We start from the raw sequence: 23714 nt of genomic DNA, 5'->3' as shown, positions 1-23714 counted from the left end.
TTTTGGGGGGAGCGAAATATCTTTAATGTAGTCACGCATGACTATGGATCAATTAGTAAAAAGGTCAGTAGAATTTATTGTTGTTTGGTTCTGGTCTGTAGAAACTAACACGAGCCCGTAGTTTTGGGTCAGTGCCGTTGCTGAGTGACATATAACGCATGCGCATTTCGTCTGGCGAGTCCCATGGCTTGTCTTGTCTGTGTCTAGTAAAGTAAGAAAGCTTGTTTGCTTTTACTTCTTCTGGTTGAATAAAACATGAGGTCGAGCTGCAATCGGTATTCAAAGTGTCCTGTATAAGACCTGGACTTAGAGCCCATTTATTGACGAAAGGCACTTCCATCTCTAATTTTTACCAGGGCTGGTTAGCTTTGCATGATCATTTAGGTTGCCTTTTAATCAGTTTTGTTGTTGCAAAGGTAACTCTAGAGTAGTACTAGTTGCTCTTTCACGTTTGTCACTAAGCAACGTCTGCTTAGCAACTTGGCCTACCAAAACCGTGGGCTTACCCATGGGTAGGAAATGATACTCTGACGTATTAGTTTCTCATACTGACTATGCACATGAAGTTCTCGTGTTGACACAGGTACGAGGTGAATTGAAGTCCTTTGGAGAAGTTAATTATTCTAGCGTTGAACTGAAAGGTAACCAAAACGCTGGAAATAAAGTGTACTTGGTAAAGACTTTTTAAAAAGAAAGAATGATGAATGGAATGTAATTATTGCACACTCGCCGCTAAGACCACACGTACTTCGGCAAAGTTTAGATACTTGGCTGGCTATGAGATCATCGTGTCACAATAAAGTGATGAAATATTAATGTACTCTTTTGAGTTTTTTGAGTAATTTCATCATCGATTGGCAAGTACTGAGCTTGGTTTGACAGCTGCGATCACGAAGGTCTTCGGCGGAGTAAAACTATAAAATCAGCGCCGAGCTTTGAACACCGTCTGCTTTCAGTTGAAAAACGTTTCATTTCTAAGTGACAATAAAAAATTTGACCAATTCGCAGTTGCCAAGTTAAACCCCATCCGGACACTTTACATTTCCCTTCTTAGAAGAAGGGAGGAAATGTAACAAACGAAGCCAAGGATAATTTTAGGACTGCATCTTTTTTAGGCTTACACATCGGAGAAACTTATTCCATGGTAGGCAAGACAGCCCAATCTGACGTTCCACAAAATAAGTCCACTTCTTAAGCTTGAGCCAGTTTCAGGATGGATCGATTTATGGCGCGAAAGCAATTCGGCGCGCCTTTCAATATTTCACAATGCCGGGATATTAGGAAATATTGACTGCGTCTGTTTAATTACCGATTTAAATTTCACGATTACCCTCTTCAAACAGTCTCAAATCCTAAATCAAACTGACGCCAAATTTTATGCATTCAACTGCGTGATGAAATGAGGACCTAAAGAAGTTTATTGACTTAGGATTCACATCTGCCGGACGCGGCGCAATATTTTAGAGGTTACTTGTTATTATAAATAAGTGCTCACGAAATTGCGTGCTTTCAGGAACAATAGAGTCTGTCAGCAGAGGAGGTCTTACTTATCAATCATGAAAAACATAATAACCGAAAGTTATTTTTTTTCACCGGCGTTTAATTTCTAGAAGGGAATCCTTTAATAGAACTGTCGCTAACTCGGTGTGCGAAACAGAAGAGAGAACAAAGTTTAAACTAAGGTGAGGTGTGCATTTCTTATCCTTTCGTATAGTTGACGTTAAATTTTGTTGACTGGTTTAAGCCTTATATAGCTGATCTGAAAATTAGTAAGTTTTATAGTTAAGAACTGCGGCAAAAGCCGAAAGAAACTCATATTTCTTCCAACAAAATACCTGTAACTGATGTCATTTCTGTTATCCTGCGCTCCGGGTCTTCAGATTTTTCCCAGTGTTTAATATAATTCATCAGATGCTGCTCTTTTTCAGTCTTTTTCGGCTACACGCGAGGGAAACGAGATTCTTCCGTTTTAAAGCATTGCCAACTTTCATTATACGGTTTATTACAGGCAGTGTAAAATAGACGCAGGTTTCGTTGGTTGTCTTTTTTCTTCGCAGCGGTTTAATTTCCTTTTTCTTCGCTTTCTTTGGGAAAATATTTTGTTGGAACGGCTGAGATTTGTAGCGTTTGAGTACTCAATCTGGTTAAAAGCTATGATTATAGTGGTCTCTGTCTGACTCCTGAGAATTGTAAATTAAACTTTAATCAACCATATACAAGTAGTAAATCACACTTTATGGCGAACTGAATTTGTTATATACAGCCGGAAAATCAATGTGTTCGTTATCCCGCTTGTCCTAAGCTTGGGTGGAGGAGCCGGGAACGCTTTAGTCCTCGAAATCTCTCAAAGGATGCGTCAGGGATTATGAGAAGAAAGGGAACTGAATTGAAGGAGTGGGAACTGGGAGCTAAATTCGTCACAAGGTTCAATTCACAGCCAGTTGGCGTTACGATTTTGTTCTCCCTCTTAATGAAACAAAAGAAATTTCACTGGTTCTACCGTAAAGTTAAGGGTACACTGGAATGCACTAGCTCTTTCCGACATAACGTTTTAGCCGTGCCAGCAACCCGACATCGAATTTCATGTTATTGACGTTGCTTGTCGAAACAGCACTATCCAAAAAGTCTGCATTATAAAAGGACCCTAAAAAGACCTATACACTTGTGTTGCTTTAAGAGGAATCCCACGAATTAAAACGACGAATATCGCGAGAGACAATGTTATGATTACATTCCATTTTGGATTTGAAGGAACAACTAAAGAATTGTTCATGGGTAATCATAAATCTTCTGGCTTTTTTTCTACTTAACTATTGTATTTAGGCGTTCTTGAGCTGTCAAGATAATCAAAGATAACTTTTCGTGTTGCAAAATTACTTGTCCATTGTCGTGCAATAGAACCCTTAACTCTTAAATTCCAAAAGTGACTTAAGTCTAGTTTCTCATTACAACTGTGATACGTTCACCAACAGATGTGTGAGGAAAATATAGTAAATAATCAATTTTAGTAGAGATTGTCTTGGTGCACCTCTCACTTCTTGGAACTAACATTGCATGAAATGCTTGGCAATCAGTTAGAGAGTGGCTATTCCTAATAATAGAGCTGAGCTAAAAAATTCACTTCTTTGTACGAAAACTGAGATCAAACCTATACACGATAAGGATCAAGGCAGAAGTCGACCAGCTGCAATTGAATTGTCTGGCATACGCGATCTCTGGTTCCAGTAGAAAATTGTCAGTGATAAACAGTTCCTTTTGGAATATATCTTTTCAATCGAACCACACTTTATGATATAGTAAGGCCTGCCAAATGCAATTGTGGCTTTAAATTTGAGAACCTGAAAATCATACCACAGTTATATAACGACTACTAACTAGATTTGTGAACAGAAAGACTCACGGAACTCGATTTTCTAGATAGCAGCTTGTTTATATTGACAAAACCATTACAAGCAGCCATCGAAAAATTTAAGGTTGGTCTAAAAGGTAAAAGGTTTTTAATGTGATATCAGTAGCTAACCTTGGTTAAATACTTAACGGTTCAAAAGTTAAATTCTATGAACCAAATCGGCGAAACATTTACGGCTAACCGCAAAGACAAGGAAAGCCTTTATACCATTCGAGAAACTTGCTCTCAACTCACTGACCAAAACTGTGGAAGTCTGTTTTGCTAAAATCCTGTTGCAACTCGATTTTAGTGATAACGACCTGTTTATATTGAGAAAACTAGCACAATTATCCATTGTAAAGCTGTAAAATACCTTTAGATGCGCTATCTAACAAAGACATCCTCGATTACAAAACAAACATGTTTTTCAAACCTATCGGCATCTCTAGATATGTATGACTGTTTGTTCTGCATTAACCTTTTCCGCCCAAATCTGTTTATTTTCTAAACATATTAAATAAAGCTGCAATGCGATAGATTTAGTTCTTCAATTCAGATTAGACCAGTAGCTTTAACGTTCGTTATCAACCAGTGAAGAACAGTTTGTTCAGGCTGTTTAGATGTCTCGGCGATGCAAGCCACACAGTGCAGCACTGTTAAGGTAGTTACTTCATTTCTCATTTCTACGACATTAAGGCATAAGGCAAATTTGGGCGTTATTTAAACATGCTCCGTGTTTCTGTCGAGTTATAGAAACACGAGTGGAGGTTTGTGAGAACAAGAAATGCTGTGGGAACACGAACCGACAGGCGAATTTTTTCGAAGTCTCCCAAACTTCCACGAGTGTATGTTCCTATAACTAAATAGAAACACGGAGAACATGTTTTCTATTTCTTTTGGAAAATTACTTTTACTATGAAAATGTAAATTCTCTTTGTTCTCGCCATCATTTACGTCAACAGCTCGTGCTAGTTCTGTGTTTTTATCGGGTTTTAGTAAGTTTTAGTATAAACCTACTGGCGTTCTATCACGAATGCCGTTCTTTGATTGTCTACGCTACTCACTATCTATTCTACTTTCTGTACCGGTAGTGAGAGAGGATTTAGATGAAGTTTTAAACGGCTAGTAGATTTACACTAAAGCAATGAGATAATTCGCTCTCGATTTCTACGCGTGATAGTTGACTCGGGCCGGCTGCGCCCTCGTCAACTATCACGCGACAGAAATCTCTATGTTTAATAGAAACACGATTTGTAATTAACCAATCAGTGCGCGCATTTTCTTTGGGCTATTTTGTAAAGTACTATATAGCTATTTCGGCAAAGGTTGTCGCACAATAGCGTAAAATCGTTCGGTCACAAATAGTTTGGCGTTACTTGATTGAGGTTCACAGTGTTTCAGCGGGAAGGAAGCTAAGGGGAGAGCTGAATCCACGTGTTTGTGCTATTTCCCTCTATCAACCGGACTAGTATATCGTTTGTCTTTTTCAACGCGCTGTTCACTATAACCATTAGAATCTTGATGCATCATTAAAATCTCAAAACAGACAATAAAAGAAATGTATGAAAACCAGTTTAGGAGAACTAACATGAGCGGTATACTGCCCTAGCTTGTTTTGTTAGCTTCAGTGTTTCACATAGTACAGAAACGTTTTGATAAAGTTTACATAAAGCTCCCCTTAAGAAAGCGAAAACCCAGTGGGCTCCAAATGGCACCTCTCCGGATCTGTCAGCAACGTTCCTTTCCATCAGTGCATTTTAGCACTTCAAACGTTAAAAGTTTAAATGAAACTCGTTCATATAAGGAGGCATGGAAAGTCATCCTATCTCGTACTCGAAAGTTGTCAGGAGTAAGTAAGGTTACATGATCTCTGCAGAGAAGAAAAAATAACCCCAGCTCCGGCAAACAAACAACCTCTCACGAAAATAAAAGTTTCTTTACTGACGCAGTGACAGCTGTTTACTTTCTGCTTCTTCAAAAAGCCACTGAGTTATGTATTTATCCAAGAGACGAGTTACAAGATTGCCGATCTCAATCGAATTAGATCTGTAATTTCCCATTATTTCGGATCTATCCTGCTAACATTTTTTAATAATCCACGATCGTTCATGGTCACGTTTCAGTGTCAGTTAGACAGCTCGATGAATGCAAATTCTGCTGAACTTGTGACATCATCTCCGTTTTTCCAGACACGACTCAACGAACCGGAACTTGATAATCCAATACATTGTCAGAGATTCGTGAGCCACAAGTGCACACTTTTTTTCAAAACATTTACTAATTGCATGACAATGCCACAGATCGTTCAACTTCAGGAGAGAAACTTTGTTAAAGAACGCCGTTCGCCGAACATTCGCCGAACATATACCGAGTATCAGTCAGACAAAGTCGACGACGTTTCCGGTTTCCGACTCTCCCGTTCGGAAGTCATATCTATACAGCAAATAAACTCTTTCGTGAAAATAAGATGAAAACAACCCTTGAATTGTGAAGCAAATATTCCGCTTTGCGGTCAAGTAATGATAAAAATACTTTGAAGTTTTGAAATTTCCTGTTTTTATTTGAAGATGAACAAACCTGTTTTGTGTAGCTTCTGTTGATTCCCCCGCAAAATGTTTGCGAATCGTGCACACACGCTTGAAAAGTTGTGACGTCTGGCCTATAAAGCTGAACCAAATGTAATCGAGTCGCTTAAAATATTCCGACTGTATGTACTAGGAATGGAGGTGCAAGCAGAATTAACTTTGCGAATATTGGTAAGGGGAATACACGATATGGAGAGTTTTATTTGCGTAATTTTTTTGTTTTATAATTAGGGGGCATTGTTTAATAATGTTAGTGCTTACTTAGTAACACCGACCGGCAGAAGTTGCAAAAAGTTTCTCAAGTTTTCTGGGTTTTTTTGATGCATGCTCTACGAGTCCTAAGAAAGATCTTCATTTTCATCTCGTTGGTATGCCTAGACAGTAGTAAGTAATTTCGTAAGTATTTTCTGTTACTTGTAGCAGCCAATGTCAGTGGGTTTACATACGGGTACATTTGTATTCTTGCTCAGTTGCAGGCAGAGTTCAAATTGTTTCCAGGTTTGAAATTACCCAACACGTGTTTATTGATTTGCCTTGTGAAATAATCTCACTGGCTACGCTTATGAAAAATTAATGCTGATTTCAGTTTCGTCAACATTTTTTATCGACGTGGGCTTAGTATTTTCTCAGCTATCTTTGATTTTATTTCAAACATTCAAACTACAACCGGCATAAGTGATTGTAAAAGATCGAGCACTACTATCTCTGTTACGTTTTAGTCTCTTCTGTTGACCAGGTTTAGTTCTTCTACCTCACGCATATATCTTTCAGGTTTTGGCAAATGAGTTATTACATCTCTACTGTAATTCTGGTAGATTCTCTACGAAGCTTCATTGTTTGTGCGACAAGTTATTCCTCGCAGTTCAACATTCGTCTGCCTAATTCCTTCAAGAGTTATTTTTACCGATAATCATATCAATAGATTATTTATCTCTGCTTGCTCCAAAAATATAATGATTGCTAAACCTTGTCAGTCAAATGAAGTTGATTATTGCTATGAGTGATTTCCGTGATTCTTTGTTGAAACTATGCATTTTACCATACAGCGTTGGGAAATGTCAAACATTGTCGTCAATGTTTACTTTATTTTACGTCAACCAGACAATTGGGCTTTGAATAAAACAAAAGGAACCGGTTACAGCGGCTTTGTTGGACCGAAGAAAGCCTTCTCAGCTCGATTTTTTTATGATTCAAGTACTGATAAAGCTAAGCGTCGGAAAAATCGTGAAAATATTTCCGCCCAGCGCGTAGGATGTAAGGAAAACGGGTCAGTTACTACGCGATCTCTGGAGCTTTTTGCTTTTTTATTTAACGCAAGAAAAAGCCTAGATTACTGAAACCAACTCGAAGCTAAAAAAATTTGAAAACATATCTAATAAACTACGGAAATATTTGTTGAATATTGGCCTGAATTTTAAATGCCTCGAGATTAATTAGTGAGAAAGGCTGCAACAAAAAAAAAGTGTTCTATTTTTGGTTTCTAAGAGTTTCCTGTAAACAAGCCACGATGAACAATATTTTGCCGCGTGATTGACTGCACACATTCCACTGTTACTTTCTCTGAATCATTAACTTACAGAAATGAATAAATTCTTATTTCTCCTAACGCCACTTATGCATTGACAAGCACATAGGTGGCGGGAATAAAGAAATTCGTCAGCTAACTGCTATTTTGACGTCTCATCGAATTTGCACTATCAACATCTTTGTATTAAACATTACTCTGCACCCTACGAGCAGAGCCTCTTTTGTTTCTCTCTTGAGCGGAGAGGAGACGGTATAAAGCATATGTACCGTAAGAAAAGGCTCTGCTTGCAGGGTGATTGCCCTGTTGCAGTTGTCTAGCATTTAATTTTACTCTATTTTATTTCTTCTTAGTTGGAACTGAATAAGCTTCAAACATGCCTTGGTACGATGAAGATGAAGCCGAAAAACTAGAACCGGAATCAACTCAGGAACAAGTCATCAGTCAGCCGCATGTGGACATACGTGACAAGGACCCTTATTCGTGCACCCTGCAAATTAAGCTCCCTCGCGAGGAGGTGTCGCGATTGAAGTCACTCTATAGTCCCTTACTACAATGGATCGATCCTGCCTTCCAGTTGCTTCAAATTCATCAACAAGATAAAAGCCCCTTTAATTTCTGTCATGAACTAGATGACCCGGAGCAGAATGTTCAAGAAACTTACAACAAGGACCACTTGAGCACACAGTCGCTTAGCATCGTGTTGTTCTTACACGAAGACTCAAAGTATCAGCTGAACGCAAGATTTGCAAAGCGCTACTTAGAGTCACCCCCTTGGGACTTTCACCACAAGATCGAGCTGGCTAGCCGCACAGACATGCGCCCTGTGGCTCGCCAAGATTATTACGAGTCGTCTCCAGACCTCCCACTGTGGACTGTCTGCTCGGTTCATTACGGCAACGAGCAGCTCAGATTTAACAGTTTCGTAAAGAATTTCGACAAAATGAAACGATTCTACAGCGTGTTAATAGGGGCTGAGACAAGCGCAAATAAACCGGGATTCTGCACTTTTGATCTCTATTCTCAGCCCGGTCTAGAAATAAAACTATCTTTGAAATACTCGCCCTGTTTACGACCTCGCCCTTCTAAGCTCAGTGTTCTAAAGTTTCACGTCAGCGATATCCTTTCCGTGGAGCGGAAGCTTCGACTTACGTTGACTCCAAACGGCGATAACACGTGGTTGGCACGTGATCCCGATGGTAACGTGATCATCCTATCACGTGATGACACTGAGTGGTGCGACGTGGGTGTCGAGGGACAGTCGGTAGAAGTGTCGGACAGTGGACAGTGGAGCGAGACAGACAGTGACGATGGCTCGTGGGAAATGTGTAGTGTAACAAGTTTTACAAGCTGCAGTGAAGCGGATTTCTCGTGCGAGAGTGACTGTGACTGTATCTCGGCATAGACAAAGTTAATACGTCAGATATGACTGTTAGCCATGTACAAGTAGACACAGTAACTTGAGTCAAGAGAACAAATAACAGTCCGTTTTATTCGTATGGAGTAAACATGTGAGTAAAACTAAGTTTCATGAGAAACGTTTTGGACCGGGACTAGCTTTGAGGGAGCTTTGAGACAAAAGCGGAGGAAGCTCGTAAATGACTAAAGAATTGCTAAACGTGAAAGTCGGATCTAAAGACGAGAAGGAACTGTAACTTGAAGATCCCGTTTAACTTCCAGCTATCGTGTATTTTGATCGATTCTATAGTTTTCTCGTAGAATTTGAGCCTGTCCAAATAATCATGACGGGCTAGAAGAGTTTTAGCTGAATGGAAAAACAGACAACTGGTGTCAATTCCAGTTTAAGATTTCAGCTCGTTTGACAGTTGACAGTTAAGGTCAGTTGAAGAAATTTCAACCAATTCATCCCTCAACTTTCGTCAACTCAGAATTGCTCCATGTGATCCGGGACTTCAAAATCGAAACAGCGGAAGGACAAGAGAAAAGTTCGGCTACTTCTACTTAGCAACTTGATGCCAGGACACCAACTGTTTGAAAAGGGAAAGGTTGCGTTCTTTTATTTAAAAGGGGGCATTGCTAGTCCAAAGATGCAATAAATTTAGGACTGAAAAGTTCCATCTGGATTGAGTTCTGTTATTCTTAATGCTTACGCCACTCCTTAGTTTAACTCTTTTTGCAGCAGTTAGCCAGAAATGCTGACTTTGCGTCCTTTCTTTTCCAAAGGCAGCAGCTTGAATAATTACCCGAAATGGAATTAGCTCGACTGTAACAATTCAGACCGTTATCTGAGGGGGACATTTTTTGGGAGTTTTAAATATTCAAAAACGTAAAATAGGGAGCAGTTAAGTCCCCTCTCGTGAGCTCACATTTGGGAAATACACATACGAGTGGCGAAGCCGTGACTAAAGTGAGGCTCACTTTCTTGGCGACCCTTCACCAGACTCCTTCAGCCAGATCGGTTCGCTCTCGGACTCGCGCATGTGACTCAAAGATGAGCCTAGCTGGCCTGCTCGCAGGCTGTATATCCCTCTTGCGGATTTGCAGTTCGCGTAGGAGTGGAAAAAGTAATAGGACTTGTAGGTAGCGATTGTCGCGTAAGAAATGACAACAGTAGACACAGGTAAATTGTATGTTCTTTTCATTCCTTTATAACTCTCTTCCTACTCAACAAGATTGTGTGGCCCTGTGCACCAACGAAAGAAATGGAAAGGACTATGTACTGGCGCGCCAAATCTCATCAGCAACCCAGTCTAGGTCAGGAGGGACCTCTCCAGGGAAACTTTGCCTTCTCCCCTTCTCTCACTTTTCGAACAATCCAACTTCCATAAAAACCTTAAAAGATTATAACCATGACAGTCGCCTTAAAAATACCACCCCACACGATACCCCTCCGGCTAGTTTTGTTCTGCGAGCCCGCAGACCGGTGGCCGTGGAGACTGGTACACAACAACTTGTAAACTTCCAAAAATAGCTTCCAGCTCTTCTCGCTAGAGCATCGGTTGGAAGTAAGAATCGAGAGGAAAAAGTTACATGTGAAGGCAAACAGGCTGTGCTAAAACAATATGGCAGGTTGGATAAATCTTCCTTTGAAACGGTCCGATGGTGTTGATTTTAAAAAGCCGCTGGAGAAGTTTATCAAGAACACTTTTTCCGCTGAAGCTGTGTCAGAAAATGAAGACGCCATTTCTGAACTGGCGAAGTTAAGAAATACTGCTGTGATGCAGACCTTAGACAAACATGAATCTGCATTAGAGCCTATGTTAAGGTGAGAACGATAATTATTTTAATTCCAACACAGTACGTTTCTGTCCTGTAAGAAATATCAAATCCTACAATCTCAAGCTTGACAACTGTAAACTTGTAAATTTGTTTCATTTGGTTGGCACTTAGAACCTCAAATTAGTTTATGAATGAGGTCATGATAAAAATACCAGTATCTAGATGTACCTGATGTTATAATGGATACGATCCAGCTACAGACCATTGTTTCCGTAATAACTCGTTTCGTTTGAGGCTGCAATCGGTAATATGAAAGGTGCTGCCGTTTAATATCGCAATGTTAATTATGGTTTTCATATGTCGACGATTTTTAAAAAATATTTAAGTCTAATATGTAGGAAGAGGTTTATAAACTGATTCCTTACAATTTGGCTTTTTTGCTTAAAAAAATATATGATTGAAACGAATATAGAAGGACTGTGTGTGTATTAGAATTAATCTTTATTTATTGTTCAAATGTACAAGTCTATTTCTTAACATGAATAACGTCACTAATAAATGTCACAAATATGATGTCACGGCTGTAAATTACCCGATTCAAGTTGCTTATATCAAGCTCAGGGTAAAAACTTATATCGTGTATTGGAAATTACAGAGCATCACTTTTACGATGCAGCACAAATTAAATTCTCTGAACTGTGTTAAAATGTATGGTAATAAGTGAAGAGAATTCAGTTATAACTTAACTGGCTAAAGTAAGCTAAGTTATATACAGTAGGTGCATGTATTTAATACTCAGAGTTAATATTGTGTACTTAATTGAAAGGGTTAAATCAGAGGTAAAGTGGTAATTTTGTCTTTGCATGTTGTAGTATCTGTTTAGATCAGAGGGCAGATTGCCATCAACACATGATATTAATTTGTCAGGTTATCCTGGCTAGCAATTAGCCAGTGCATGTTCATGTACATGTGCATTGCAAAAGTAAGATACCTTGCCAAGAATGCAGTATGATGACCCCAGTCAGGCTTTGAGATAGCTGCAAGCTACTACAGTATGACTGGAGGGTATATGAAATTTTTCAGTCCTTCAGCACCAGATCCAGTAACCAATGCCACACCCAATCAATGCTGTCAGATTTGTTTTCCTACCATGAAATTGGGAACACTTTGTACTCTCATGCTCTTAACTGGGCTTAAGGAAACTTGCCTGGTCTGGGTACATTTTTTTTTCGCATTAATAATCTATTATTCTCATCCTCTATGGTCTGATATGGAGTACATATCAATTACTTAATGTAAGGCAGGGTTTCATCAAGGGTCGGGCACTGGGTAAATAGGCTGGCTGTGAAGACGCTTTTGCCCACGTCACTTGGTTTACCCATTCAGAAGAAACTTTTTCTTACAAAAAAGTTCAGGTCAAAAAATTTTGCCTGTCTGTGAAAACCAGTTGTCCTCCAGCTGAAGACATTAATAAAACCCCTGATGTCAAGAGTCTTCGGTGATATCAGAAACAAAGTGCTGTGCATATATATCCTTGTGACTGGCTGTTGGTTATAACAGGTTTTTTCACATATTGTTAAAATTGTTGTTTAAATTAATAATTATTATTAATTTCAATAACTAGTATTAATTTTAACATTGCACTTTCTGTGGCAGGTATTATGATCAGCTCGAGGCAATGGAGGGTAAATTACCTATATCAGAATCACAGGTAAGATTAATTCACTGAATCTCAAAGTTGGTAGAAATTGGACTTTGTTGCCGTCATGAACTCGTTGTGTCTTGTTTCTTTTACAAACATCTATGATTGTATCAAGCACTTGGCTATCACAAGGTTGTGTTTAAATTTTTGTCATATTTACATTTTGTTACAGATCAGAATCTCATTCACTTGGTATGACGCATTTGACAAAGGATCTTTGTTTGGTTATAGGAAGAGCTGTAAGTGACTTCCCCAGTGTATCTTTCATCCTGGGGTCACACTACATTGTGCAGTTCCAGAAAATATCCATACTCCCCCCACAGAAAGGATTGGAATTTATTGGGGGAGAGGGTTCTGTAAGACCAAAAAACTAAAGAAATGTCTGAAGCTTAATTGGAATTTCCAGAGGGGTGAGGGGTGTTATAAAAATCCCTTCCATGGGGGGTATGGAATTTTTTGGCACTACACATTGAATAATGCCTAGTAACGATTCAAACTATGTCCTGATTGGCTAGTAACAGAATAGTGTAAAATTATGTATGTTTACAAAATTCATTAATCCCCAAGTGTGTTCATTAATTTGCAGGGTTATCTAATGTAACCAGTGTTTTGTGCTTTTCTTGACCTTAATGTTTTCAATATTTTTTCTTTCAATTCTCCTGAACAGCAATATCTAGTGTCCAGTATGAAAGACTGTGTTTATTGTTTAACATCGGAGTTTTACAAGGACAGATAGCTGCAGCTCAAAATTTTCAGACAGATGATGGGTTGAAAACTGCGGCAAAAATGTTTCAGGTGAACACTTGAAGTTATCCTATTATTTTAAAGTTCTAACCTTTTTCCGACATATGAATATTTATTGATGCTGGACATCCTGTTAAGACCAGTGTTCTTTAACACTGATCTACATCTACATCTACATTTATTAAGTTGATAAAATCTTGGAAGACATCACATCAACTGTACATAAGAACTAAAAATGATGGTTCCTTCCCGTATATATGAAGTATTATCATTATCATTATCATTATCATTATTATTATTATTACTGTTATTATTATCCTTTTCTGTATATCCTGCTTTGCATTCATATTAGAAGGAAGCTGAAATAGAGGATTTTACATTTATTTTACATGAAGATGACGGTATGACGAGTATTTCTTGCCATTTTAGTTAATAATTTCATATTGTGTTACTCTGCAGTCTGCCAGTGGTGCTTTCCAGCTTCTAAAGGATAAAGTATTTCCCCTGTTGCATCAGGTACCAACACCTGACTTATCTGTGGAGATGCTGACAGCACTGTCAGCTATAATGTTGGCTCAAGGGCAAGAAAGCATCTGGAATAAAACAGAACAAGGTACTTATATGTAAATTGAAAAACTATGCTAAAAGGATAAGGAAAGTAGAAGTAGCAATATGGTTTGTTGTCCAATGAATATACTGAATGGCTTCTGGAACAGAGCTTGTGTAACCTCTGGTATATGCATGATTCATTTAACATCTTTCACTGAGGAATCAGAGCAATTTGAATTATTACCAAGGTGTGGGTACTGGTTCTGTTGCATGTAATACTTATGGTAGGTGTGGCATTCAAATGGTTCAATGTTTCCTTATGGAGAGGTGTTGGTTTGAGCCCTAGCTTGGGTCATATTTGATTCATATTGTTGGACGAGACACCTTACTGTCATAGTGCCTCTTCAACTTGGAGTATAAATGTGTACCAGGAAATTGTTAGCAAATAATGCAATTGGGCTCAACTGTCCATAGACTAGACAGTGTCCCACTGAGGAACGGAGGGGGAGTTGTAGTACTTCAAGTTGTGTCATAGTTCCAAAACCAGAGATAAGCAGTGCCACTGGAGAGCCACTTTCATTGTTTAGCTTGTTGGTACTTACATTATCTATCTGTTTGCTTTTTGCACACTAGATAAAATGAAGGATGCTGTGATTGCCAAGGTTGCTGCCCAAGCAGCAGACTTCTATAAGAGTGCATACAGTTCTTCACAAGTGACATCACTTAAACAAGTGTTGGAGAAGGTAACAATTAAGCACTACTGATACAAAATTGCTAATGAGTAGTCAGTACTGGAGTTCTATATACTTTATACTCTGGTTGCTTCTATGACTGATGAAAAGAGTGCTGGAACAGTGACATTACAGGTACAATAGACTGTAAGCAGGCTGACCATTGAGTAACCTGTAAGCAAAGAACGATTCAGGGAATGATGCGATCTGGGGGGGAGGAGTCTGGTGTGGAAACACCGTGCAGCTTTGCTGCTTGTGCATGTGCTCCCCAAATGTGAGCCTGCTCACATGGTACATTACAGGGTTGTCACAAAGTATTGAAGTAGGCAGTTTTTGTTGTTGGTGTAAGCAGCTGATTTTGCCATCATCCCAGCAAAGTACCTGGCCAAGATCGTGAAGTAGATAACGACTTTTGCCATCAGCCAGCTATGTGCGATAACCGTACATCAACTACTAGCGATACTGATTTTTTGTAATTGGAATGTAAGAGTCTCATTTCTTTTTGTCTGATTTCGTGCTAGGAGTGGATTACTATTCTTTCAGCCAAATCAGACTTCTTCAAAGCGATAGCAGAATATCATCAGGCTCGTGTGGCCAAGGATAAAGGAGCTTATGGCGAGGGTGTGACCAGGTTTAAGGTGAGATTTTAGGCTGAAGACAAACTGTGAAACTCTGTCATACAGCTCTGTTAAAAAAATGCCTTGTTTCTCACAAGGCTTCCTTCTTGAGAGACAAATCTTGTTTCTTGGAAGAATCACCAACATGTCATTTCAGAGTGTATGAATTATGAGATGGCTTTATTTTTCTAGATCCCGCTACTGATGGTTTGTTGATAATGATAATAGCATGAGTTGAAGTGGTTTTCTGTACAAATACTGGCTCGTTATACATGTATTTCAAATTTTGCATAATATCACAAGCTACTTGCTTGATATGTATGCTTCCTTTTCCTATTCACATATTATTTCCTACTGTTCTTTTCTGTGAGCATCTCACAACTTCTCTTTGATGTATTTTCAGCAAGCCGAGCAGCTGATGGCCAACGCTGTAAAACAAAGCATGGGACTGATTGACTGCAAGGTAAACCAGAATGCTGCAAACTAAAAAACAGACCTTTTTTTTTTACAAGTATAGCTGATCAAAGAAATTGACGAAATTGTCCAGTAAATAACGACAACAGCATCAACAGTAGACCATATTCGTATTCTTGGTATTGGACTGCAGTGGAGGTCCGTGCGGAGAAATATCATTGAAAAGGAATAAATGCTATTTGCTATTTGAAGATTCCCCGCGTTAGCCTCGGTTGCAAGCTAGTTCCAGTCTAATACCGAGAATACGAAAAATTATGGTCTATTACAGATGAACCGCACACTTTTTTAACCTCATCTCATTGGTTGTTGTAACTACCGCGTTGTGCTTTTAGAGAGACAGACCACCTTGAACATCCTGTTTCAATAAGAGTAGCATTTTTCTCAGAAATTACTGATTTTCACCTGGTTATTCTAAGACTGGAACAAAAATAATCGTCTCATCCTTTGAAATTCATCGCGCTCCAGACACTGCAGACATCCTGTGAAATTAGTGTAGTTTCTGGCAGGCACGCACCGAACGTATCTCGGGTGACTTTGCTAGAATCCAGATGTAAATGCAAATGATCAGTCCTAAAAGAAGTTTTAAACTCTGATGCAACTTGTTCTTTGAACTGATGTTTTTTATTGTCTTTTCTTGTGCAGACGTGGCAGGGAAGAATTCAGCGAGAGGCGGCGGAGCTTAAAAAAGACAATGAATTTATTTATCATGACAAAATGCCAGATGTAGACTCGCTGGCGCCTATTGGCCGCGCAGCTCTCGCCAAGTCTCTGCCGCTATCCAAACCGGCATCATCTAATTTTGCAGACCTGTTCTCCAAGTTGGTGCCCATGGCGGTTCACAATGCCTTGCAGGCGTACGAATCCCGCAAAGTAGAAATAATTAACTTTGAAGTTGGCCGACTTCGCGAAGGAACCCAGTTGATGAACAGGTATCTATGAGTCAGACTCGAATTCACGTTAGTCAATAATTCGGTCACATGAGTTCAACGTAGAAAAAGTGGTATTACACAAAAGCAAACAGTAGCTCTTGAAAATAGTGTTCATGGTCTTTCATTTTAAGGGTCCTGTGCTCGGGCTTTAGTTAATCCGCCGTGGTAAAACTTACAACCATCTTGCGTGGTTTAGTAAACAGTACTGCTCAGTAGCTTTCATTTGAATCGTCACACGACTCGGTTTTATCCACAGACTCAAACGTTAGAACCACCTTGTACAGCAAAATAAACAGCACCATATGAAAGGGCTGCTCAATAGCTTTCATTTAAATAGTCACACACTAGGATTTTAACCACAGACGTAAAAGTTAAAACCAGCTTGTACAACGTAAGTAACAGTACCACATGAAAGTACTGCTCAACAGCTTCACTTGAATGGTCGGACACTAGGGTTTCATCCAGTAACTTTTAAGCTAAAATCACCTTGTACAACATAATGAACATTAGCACATGAAAGTACTGCTCAATAGCTTTCATTTGAATGGTCAGACTCTAGGGTTTCACTTTATAGCCAGGATTTTGCTTAATTTAATATAGCTTTCCCTTCAACAGTGAAATAGTAACAGTGATGCTGGTAGCCGTACGTGTTTTGTATCCAAGAAATTGGATTTTCTAGATAAAGAAAGTTTGTAGAACAGCAGCTAAGGCCCATTGCTCGTGGTTTGTCATGTATGCACCATGTTCTCATCTTGGTGTGTTTTCTTGCTTGCCAGTGTACTTGCGTCGCTGAACTTGCCGGCGGCCATTGAAGATTTGTCGGGACAGACGATTCCCAAGTCACTGTTGGACAAATCTGCGGCAGTGAATGAGAAAGGGGGACTGAATGCTATCGATGTATTAATGCAGGAGTTACCAGAATTACTTCAGAGAAATAGAGAAGTACTTGACGAGGTGAGAAAACCCAATGGAAGAATTTAGGGGTTTCATTAAGGGCCGGGCACTAGGAAAATTGACTGGCTGTGAGGATAATTTTGGCCAGCTGGTTTGACCTTAGCTTCCGGAGGAAAGTCGTTATAAAGAAGTTCAGCTCAAAACGTTTTGCCCACCTGTAAAAACCAGTTACCCTCCTGCGTAAAACGTTTATGAAACCCCTGGAATTACTGCTGTGGCTTCGTCTCCTTTAACGTTTTCAATATCTCTCACAGAATCGTAACGTCATTTAAAAGGTGGACATGACTTAAGGTTTGCTACATGTATTCGTGGTCTTGTTTGCCGTAAGAGAGTCGTATGCGAACTCTTTTGTGCTCTGTCGTGCTAAAAAAGTTGATAGGATGCACCTCGATTAATGAGAGACGTTTTGTTATTGACAGGCAACTCGGATGATGGACGAAGAAGAACGTCAAGACACACAGATGAGAGAGCGATTCACAGCCAAATGGACGCCCAAACCATCCGCTGAACTCACTGTTCAGCTTAGACAGGAAGCTGATAAATATCGCGGCATCATGGAAAATGCCGTGCGAGCTGATGCTGTTGTGCGTGAGAAATACAACGCGCACCGTCGCAACATGGATCTGCTTAGTAAGGGAGAGGTAAGAAAAAGTGACCAATCAGGAGCTCGCCCTCGCCAGAAACAAATCATTAGTGATTGGCTGAAACAGTTAATGAAAGAACTTACCTGATAAGCGTGGAGAAAAAGAAAAAAAATGAAAGAAGAGGGAAAAAAGACGATTGTCATCGCACGATCGTTTCCTTCCCTACTTCAAAGGAAGGCGTGTGAGCTTTGAGTCGAAAAATAACATGCTGCTGACGTATCTCTACAGATAAGTCTCTGATTGGTTGACATGTTCCAGTAACAACCAATCAAAGATGCTGAACCGACCTCGGCAATGTTACGTCATCAATAGGGAGGTTTTCCGCTTGAATATCAGATGAACAAGTATACGGTTGTTAGTTCGAAGCCTGCTAGAAATCCATTCGCATTGAAGTCAATAACATTATTCCGGGGACTAAGTTTCCTCATTCGTGACGTTATATTGTTTGCAAAGGTTTCTTTGGAAGTTGCCAAACACTTTTAGGTCGCAGAAGTCAAAGCAGTGCAAGTATTTTGAACACAAGAAGTAATGTATCAAACACGAAAGACCGTGTTTGACTACATTTACAAACAACGAGAAGAGAGTTAAAAATACGACGCGTAGCGGAGTATTTTTTGACGAACTTCGAGGTGTTTGGAAATGTGGTCAAACACTCTCTTGAGTGTTTGATGTATCTTCTCGATCGAAACGAAAACTAAGGAAAAAACAGAGAAATGAAGTCATAAAAAGCAATATCAGATATCCAAACACCGTCACGGTCACGATTTTCCTGTGTTTAAACTTGATGAATTATTAATTAATGAGTTTGAGAAAATACTTTGCAGACTGATTTCAAGCAGTTTTTAGGCTAGCTTGTGATAGTTATATCCATTTAGAAATTTATCACATCTGTTTGTGTGTTACAGGCGGAGTTGACAGCGGCGATTCCCAAAGTGGGAGCTGCTTCGTCGTCATCAGCGTCCAGCCCTGCTGTCCAGGAACTTAGAAAACTGATGGAACGGGTGGACACCATCAAAGCTGAAAGAGATGCCATGGAGCAGGACTTGAAAGTGCAACAGGACGATATGGGTGAGTAGGGCAACATACCAAGGTGGTATCGTGATTACTTGCATGGCTTGATAAGATAAGGCTGCAGGCCTTGGTAACCTCGCGAACACTATAGGGAATAATTGAGGAGCAAAAATTGACGATAAAAAGTAGTGCTATTTTTCGCCAAATTTGTTCATTTTTGTTGCCCCCTACAAATATTTCGGTATTAAAACTCTAGCGTGACCACATAGCTTCCAGTAGACTTGCCAGAAGTTGACCTTTGCTTAATCCTTCGCTTATTTGTCTCCCTCGAGCGAAGTGAGAAGGTAATCCTCGAGTGACGTCAAAACCAACAAGCCAGGGAAGAGTTATTGGAAAGGACTTTTCGAAAGTTTAAGGGTCCAGTTTCTCACTTTTGAAAGTGAACTATTTGTTATTTTTCTGTCGGATAATCCCGCGTATATTGTGACGGCGAGCAGGTAGAAAAACCCTCGGAGCAAGGCGTGAACCAACAAGATTGAAGAAACTCAACCCACATATGGCACCGGGCCGGAATCAAACCCAGGCCACATTAGTGGGAGGCAAACGCTCTCACCACTGCGCCATCCGCGTTTCCCTGCTCCACATGTGTGAAGTTTGACAGACATCTTCCAAAAAAGAATTGATATATCACTTGCTAACTCAGGAAGTGTGTTCCCCTTATTCTTTTTAAGCCGTGAAGTTTCTCAGTGCCCTTGCCGCCGATGGCACTATCCCGGATGTAGAGGGAATTATCAGCTCTAACCTGAGCGCAGGGTTTGACACGCTGAAGGAAAATGTCTCTGAAAGCATGTCGAGACAGGAGAAGATTCTTGCTTCGGTTCAGGTCTGTAGAATTGTATCTTGCGAAGATATCGTTATTGAAAGAACGTCGCAAAAAGGCTTGCTTCAGTTACAACAGTTATTGCTCTCTGTTAGCTTAGACAACGCTTTGAGAAAGAGCCTGAAGGTAATTCGGAGGACGCAAGAACATCGAAGAGGATCGATTTTGAAACTGCATACTGTACAATCAAAACTTCACTTAAATGGGAATATATCTGAGAGCAGACCAAGTAGACAGCTTGTCCTTTTTATTTTTAAGCTGAAGGGACTGTTCCCTATTCTGTTGTCGTAAGTGTATTAGTGGGGAATTTGATTATTAGAGAGTGTGAACGGTGCGTTAATCTAGCGACTGGACGGGTTACACTATTGATTGTGAGGTGGAGTGCACTCTTACGTTTGACGTATTTAAGGTTTTCAATCAGTCTGAATTTTCCCAAGTTGGCTTATTAAGGAAGTACATTCTTTGAAGACATGATTGATCATCGCAGTCATGCACGCAACTTAAGTAATTGTGAAGTTAAAGCTTGACAAAAATTCAGGCCTGAACGGGATTCGAACCCATGACCTCTGCGATACCGGTGCAGTGCTCTACCAACTGAACTATCAAGCCATCTGGGAGCTGGTCACTTTGTGAGTTCGTAATATACCCGTAGATGGCAATCTACTTGTATTACAAGTACATTTTGTAAGGTCCTTACTTGTGACTGTTTTAGTGCTGATTTCTTCTTTCTCTTTTTTTATTATTTCAGACTGCAAATGAGAAATTTGTCAGAGAAAAACAGTCTGGACAGGCAGCAACTGAACGTGAAGCCATGCTGAAAGATCTGGCGACAGCTTATGATATTTACATGGAGCTCATTGGCAATCTACAAGAAGGGACTAAGGTACAACGTGACTGAGGCTAGGCGTTAATTTATGCTTGTTTCATCATCTTGGGTTTTAAGGCCTTTTTTTAGGGCACTTTTCTTGCATTGGAAAAAACTTCAAGTACTGTTCTTTATTTATTTAGTTTGTAATTTTTTTTCTTTCAGTTCTACAATGATTTCACTCCGATCCTGTTGCGTTACCAGCAAAAGGTCAGCGATCTCGTTTTCGCCCGGAAAACGGAGCGTGAGGAGTTGTCCAGGTAACAGAACGTTGAACATGTTTCGCTGATACAGTCGAGCCTCTCCATAAACGACCACCTTGGGGACAGAGGAAAATGGTAGTTTAGCGGCCGTTCCCGTTGTAGCGAGGTGGTTAAAATAAGAGTGAATATATGGACCGTTCGCTGGGACGAAAAAAAGTGGCCGTTGCGGAGAGGTGGCCGTTAGTGGAGGTTCGACTGCAGTTACATGCTTGAGGCTGGTGTATAATAGCGATGCTCCCAGTCACTTCATGCTACGGAAACAAGAGTCGTGCTTGTGCTGGTTTAAAAATTAGCTACACGGTTTGCTAAACAGAGTTGACCTTTTCCAATATTTTAATTGATTGCAGAGATCTCCAGAAGACAATAGCGAACCAACCCGCAGAACCAACTCCTCAAGCGCCGCCACACCATCAACCTTCAGGTTAGTAAGTGATAAATGGAACAATAGCACTAGGGGTTACAGTGAACAAGGCTAAGACGAATAGCGTAATTACCACCTCCACCCGTGGGTCAAACGTTCGGGTGAAAATTAGTTTCATTAGGAAGAAAATGAACGCGCAGGTTAAACACATTTTTATATGAATGGTTTCGTACGAAGCTTCGTTTTGGGACAGAGATCTCTTGGAATTAGACCATAACAGTACATAGTAGTAAAAAGTAGTTAACAAGTAGTTAAAATACTCCTATTGCTCAGTAGCTTACATTTCAAAGCTTTTGCTTTCAATTTTGTTTCACTGGTGTTTCATTCGCGAGGTGCTGAAAGGCTTACATAGAATACAATCAGGATACTTTTTTAAATTACATTTTTCTGCATCATTTTAGGTGCTCGAGTTCCTCCTGGTCGGCCCCCTCCTCCGTCTACTCAGCCACAGCAGCAGCCAAGACCGATGGCCCCTCCAACCTCAGCTCCACCAGCTGCTACCCCAGGGGCACCCCCGACAGCTCCTCCCTCTGGAGCTCCCCAACCGTACCCTGGTCAACAGTACCAACCGATGCCTCCCCCTGGATACATGCCTTATCAGTATGGCAGTTATTCACCTCCAGGAGGAATCGGCGGAATACCCGGAGGGTATCCGGGATACGCGCCCCCACTACCCCCCGGTTATTATTACGGTGGTCCATATGGAATGCCTCAAGGCTACCCCCCTCAGGGGCAGCAACCTCCACCCGGGCAACAACCTCCCCCTGGGGGTTATCCACCTCGTTAGTTCGCGTGAGGTGTTTTAGGTAGGGGACTAGGCAATAAAACTGCCAATAGAGTATAGGTGTAATTCCCGATTTATATTTGAGCATTAGCCATGGACGTGAAAATGTCTAAAACCTAAAACAAGCTGCATACTTGAACTCCAAGATATAGCTATAAATTTAACACGACCAGCAGTCCACATAGCGCAGCCATTATTCATTTTCCTTGGTCCTCTGCACTTTGCATGATATTTGATTATAGCGGTAAGTCCGCAAAAGAAACGACATCCAATTTCAAACGATGATTGTTGTGTGCATCGTTAAACTGGCGAAAAGAAATGGAGATGGGTAGCAATAGAAATTTATGATTATGTACTATTAGTTCTACCTCAGTTGCTCAAAACCTCGCGCAGACAGACACTTAGCCATGTTATATTTGACAAACACGTCCTACCAATATTCGTAATATTGGCAGGACGTGTTTGTCAAATAATGAACGTTATAGCTAGCCACTATTATGGAATGAAGATTGCAACAGCTTTAAAATTTCGCGATTTTAGACTTTTGGCGACACTTTTTGCGAATTTGGCGAATCTTTAGTCTGATATGCGAAACATTCAGTGACATCAAATTTTCGCGGCTAAAAAATAAACGAAAAACGAGAAAATTAGAGTTTGCGACAATTCTTTTTGATGTGGTAGCTATTTTCAATGTTTATCGAAACTAATTCATGTTCATGATTAACCCCCACATTCTCCCTGCTGTTTTGATACATTTAGTCTGATCAATAGTCGGGAGAATTTAGATTCAAGTCAAAACGGTTGACTTGAGATGATCAACCCTTGTCCTCTGATTTATTTGATCTTGAACTTGATCACTAATAGGTTTTGTTAATAGAGCGGTTTTCAATTGAGTGTCGTAAAACCAAAACCAAATTAATTACTGTAGCCAATCACAAAGGACGGATACATTACAGTGAACCAATCAAAACGCAAAGTAATTGCATGTAGCTGACGCGAAGCGCGGGTAAACGAGTGTGAGCGAGTCACGATTGGTTTTGGTTTTACCTCTGATTGGATGAAAAAGTGGCGCAAGTTTTTTAAGCCAATCATGGAAGGTAGTTGATGCAAAGCAATTACTTTTCGACACAACTGAAGACCGCGCTAGCTCAGGCATAAGGCTAGTAATTTTAGATGTTCTGTTTGCCGGTTAGCTTGTTTGATTTATTTTGGTCGGCACAATAGAGTAGAAAGACGATGTAGCTGTCTTGTCGACAATTTTTGTCTTTCAATAGGTATACTGGAATTGTTTGGATTATTTTTTTCTCACAAACTAATAAACATTCTGTTATTAAGGTACGTTTTCATGACTGTAATTATTTGCCCTGACTCTGTTTTGTCTGTGAGAGTGAGGTAGACACGGTTAGTGCTTTGGATGTGTTGTGGTCTCGGGCAAGTCTCTGCTGCTACAATGTTTCTTGGAATAAGC

At 40.1% G+C, this 23714-nt stretch overlaps 2 protein-coding genes across 4 annotated transcripts; both read left to right on the top strand.

Annotated features, from left to right (window-relative positions):
• The first annotated feature begins 1622 nt into the window (after positions 1 to 1622).
• LOC110064785 (protein FAM124A-like) lies at positions 1623 to 9576 on the top strand. 3 transcript variants are annotated; one of them, XM_020771887.2, is made up of 2 exons: positions 1623 to 1682; positions 7852 to 9576. In XM_020771887.2, exon 2 carries the CDS (start codon positions 7875 to 7877, stop codon positions 8901 to 8903), a length of 1029 nt encoding a protein of 342 aa, XP_020627546.2. In that variant the 5' UTR covers positions 1623 to 1682; positions 7852 to 7874; the 3' UTR covers positions 8904 to 9576. The 3 variants fall into 3 exon arrangements, with proteins under 3 accessions (XP_020627546.2, XP_020627543.2, XP_020627544.2); XM_020771884.2 differs by lacking the exon at positions 1623 to 1682 and adding an exon at positions 5967 to 6144; XM_020771885.2 differs by lacking the exon at positions 1623 to 1682 and adding an exon at positions 6191 to 6357.
• Positions 9577 to 10426: 850 nt separating this feature from the next.
• On the top strand, positions 10427 to 23584 carry LOC110064802 (programmed cell death 6-interacting protein-like). The gene is made up of 17 exons (XM_089285780.1): positions 10427 to 10724; positions 12335 to 12389; positions 12553 to 12619; positions 13048 to 13175; positions 13584 to 13737; positions 14307 to 14416; positions 14926 to 15042; positions 15425 to 15484; positions 16138 to 16424; positions 17201 to 17378; positions 17798 to 18019; positions 18928 to 19090; positions 19765 to 19916; positions 20662 to 20796; positions 20944 to 21038; positions 21389 to 21462; positions 21864 to 23584. The coding sequence occupies exons 1-17, from the start codon at positions 10522 to 10524 to the stop codon at positions 22247 to 22249; spliced, it is 2586 nt and encodes an 861-aa protein (XP_089141906.1). The 5' UTR covers positions 10427 to 10521; the 3' UTR covers positions 22250 to 23584.
• Positions 23585 to 23714: the final 130 nt, after the last annotated feature.

The sequence above is a fragment of the Orbicella faveolata genome, unplaced genomic scaffold (genome assembly GCF_042242905.1).
Source record: "Orbicella faveolata isolate gen_17 unplaced genomic scaffold, um_ofav_v1 contig_13, whole genome shotgun sequence".
In the NCBI taxonomy this organism is placed as follows: domain Eukaryota; kingdom Metazoa; phylum Cnidaria; class Anthozoa; order Scleractinia; family Merulinidae; genus Orbicella; species Orbicella faveolata.
This window is presented reverse-complemented; position numbering and strand designations above follow the sequence as displayed.

What these genes read in the sequence shown, in the direction of transcription:
- LOC110064802 (XM_089285780.1), top strand. Translation starts at nt 10,522, where the DNA reads ATGGCAGGTTGGATAAATCTTCCTTTGAAACGGTCCGATGGTGTTGAT. An exon ending in AGGGTGTGACCAGGTTTAAG is followed by an intron (nt 15,043 to 15,424) that starts GTGAGATTTTAG and finishes ATGTATTTTCAG; the next exon opens with CAAGCCGAGCAGCTGATGGC. An exon ending in AGATTCTTGCTTCGGTTCAG is followed by an intron (nt 19,917 to 20,661) that starts GTCTGTAGAATT and finishes TTATTATTTCAG; the next exon opens with ACTGCAAATGAGAAATTTGT.
- LOC110064785 (XM_020771887.2), top strand. Translation starts at nt 7,875, where the DNA reads ATGCCTTGGTACGATGAAGATGAAGCCGAAAAACTAGAACCGGAATCA.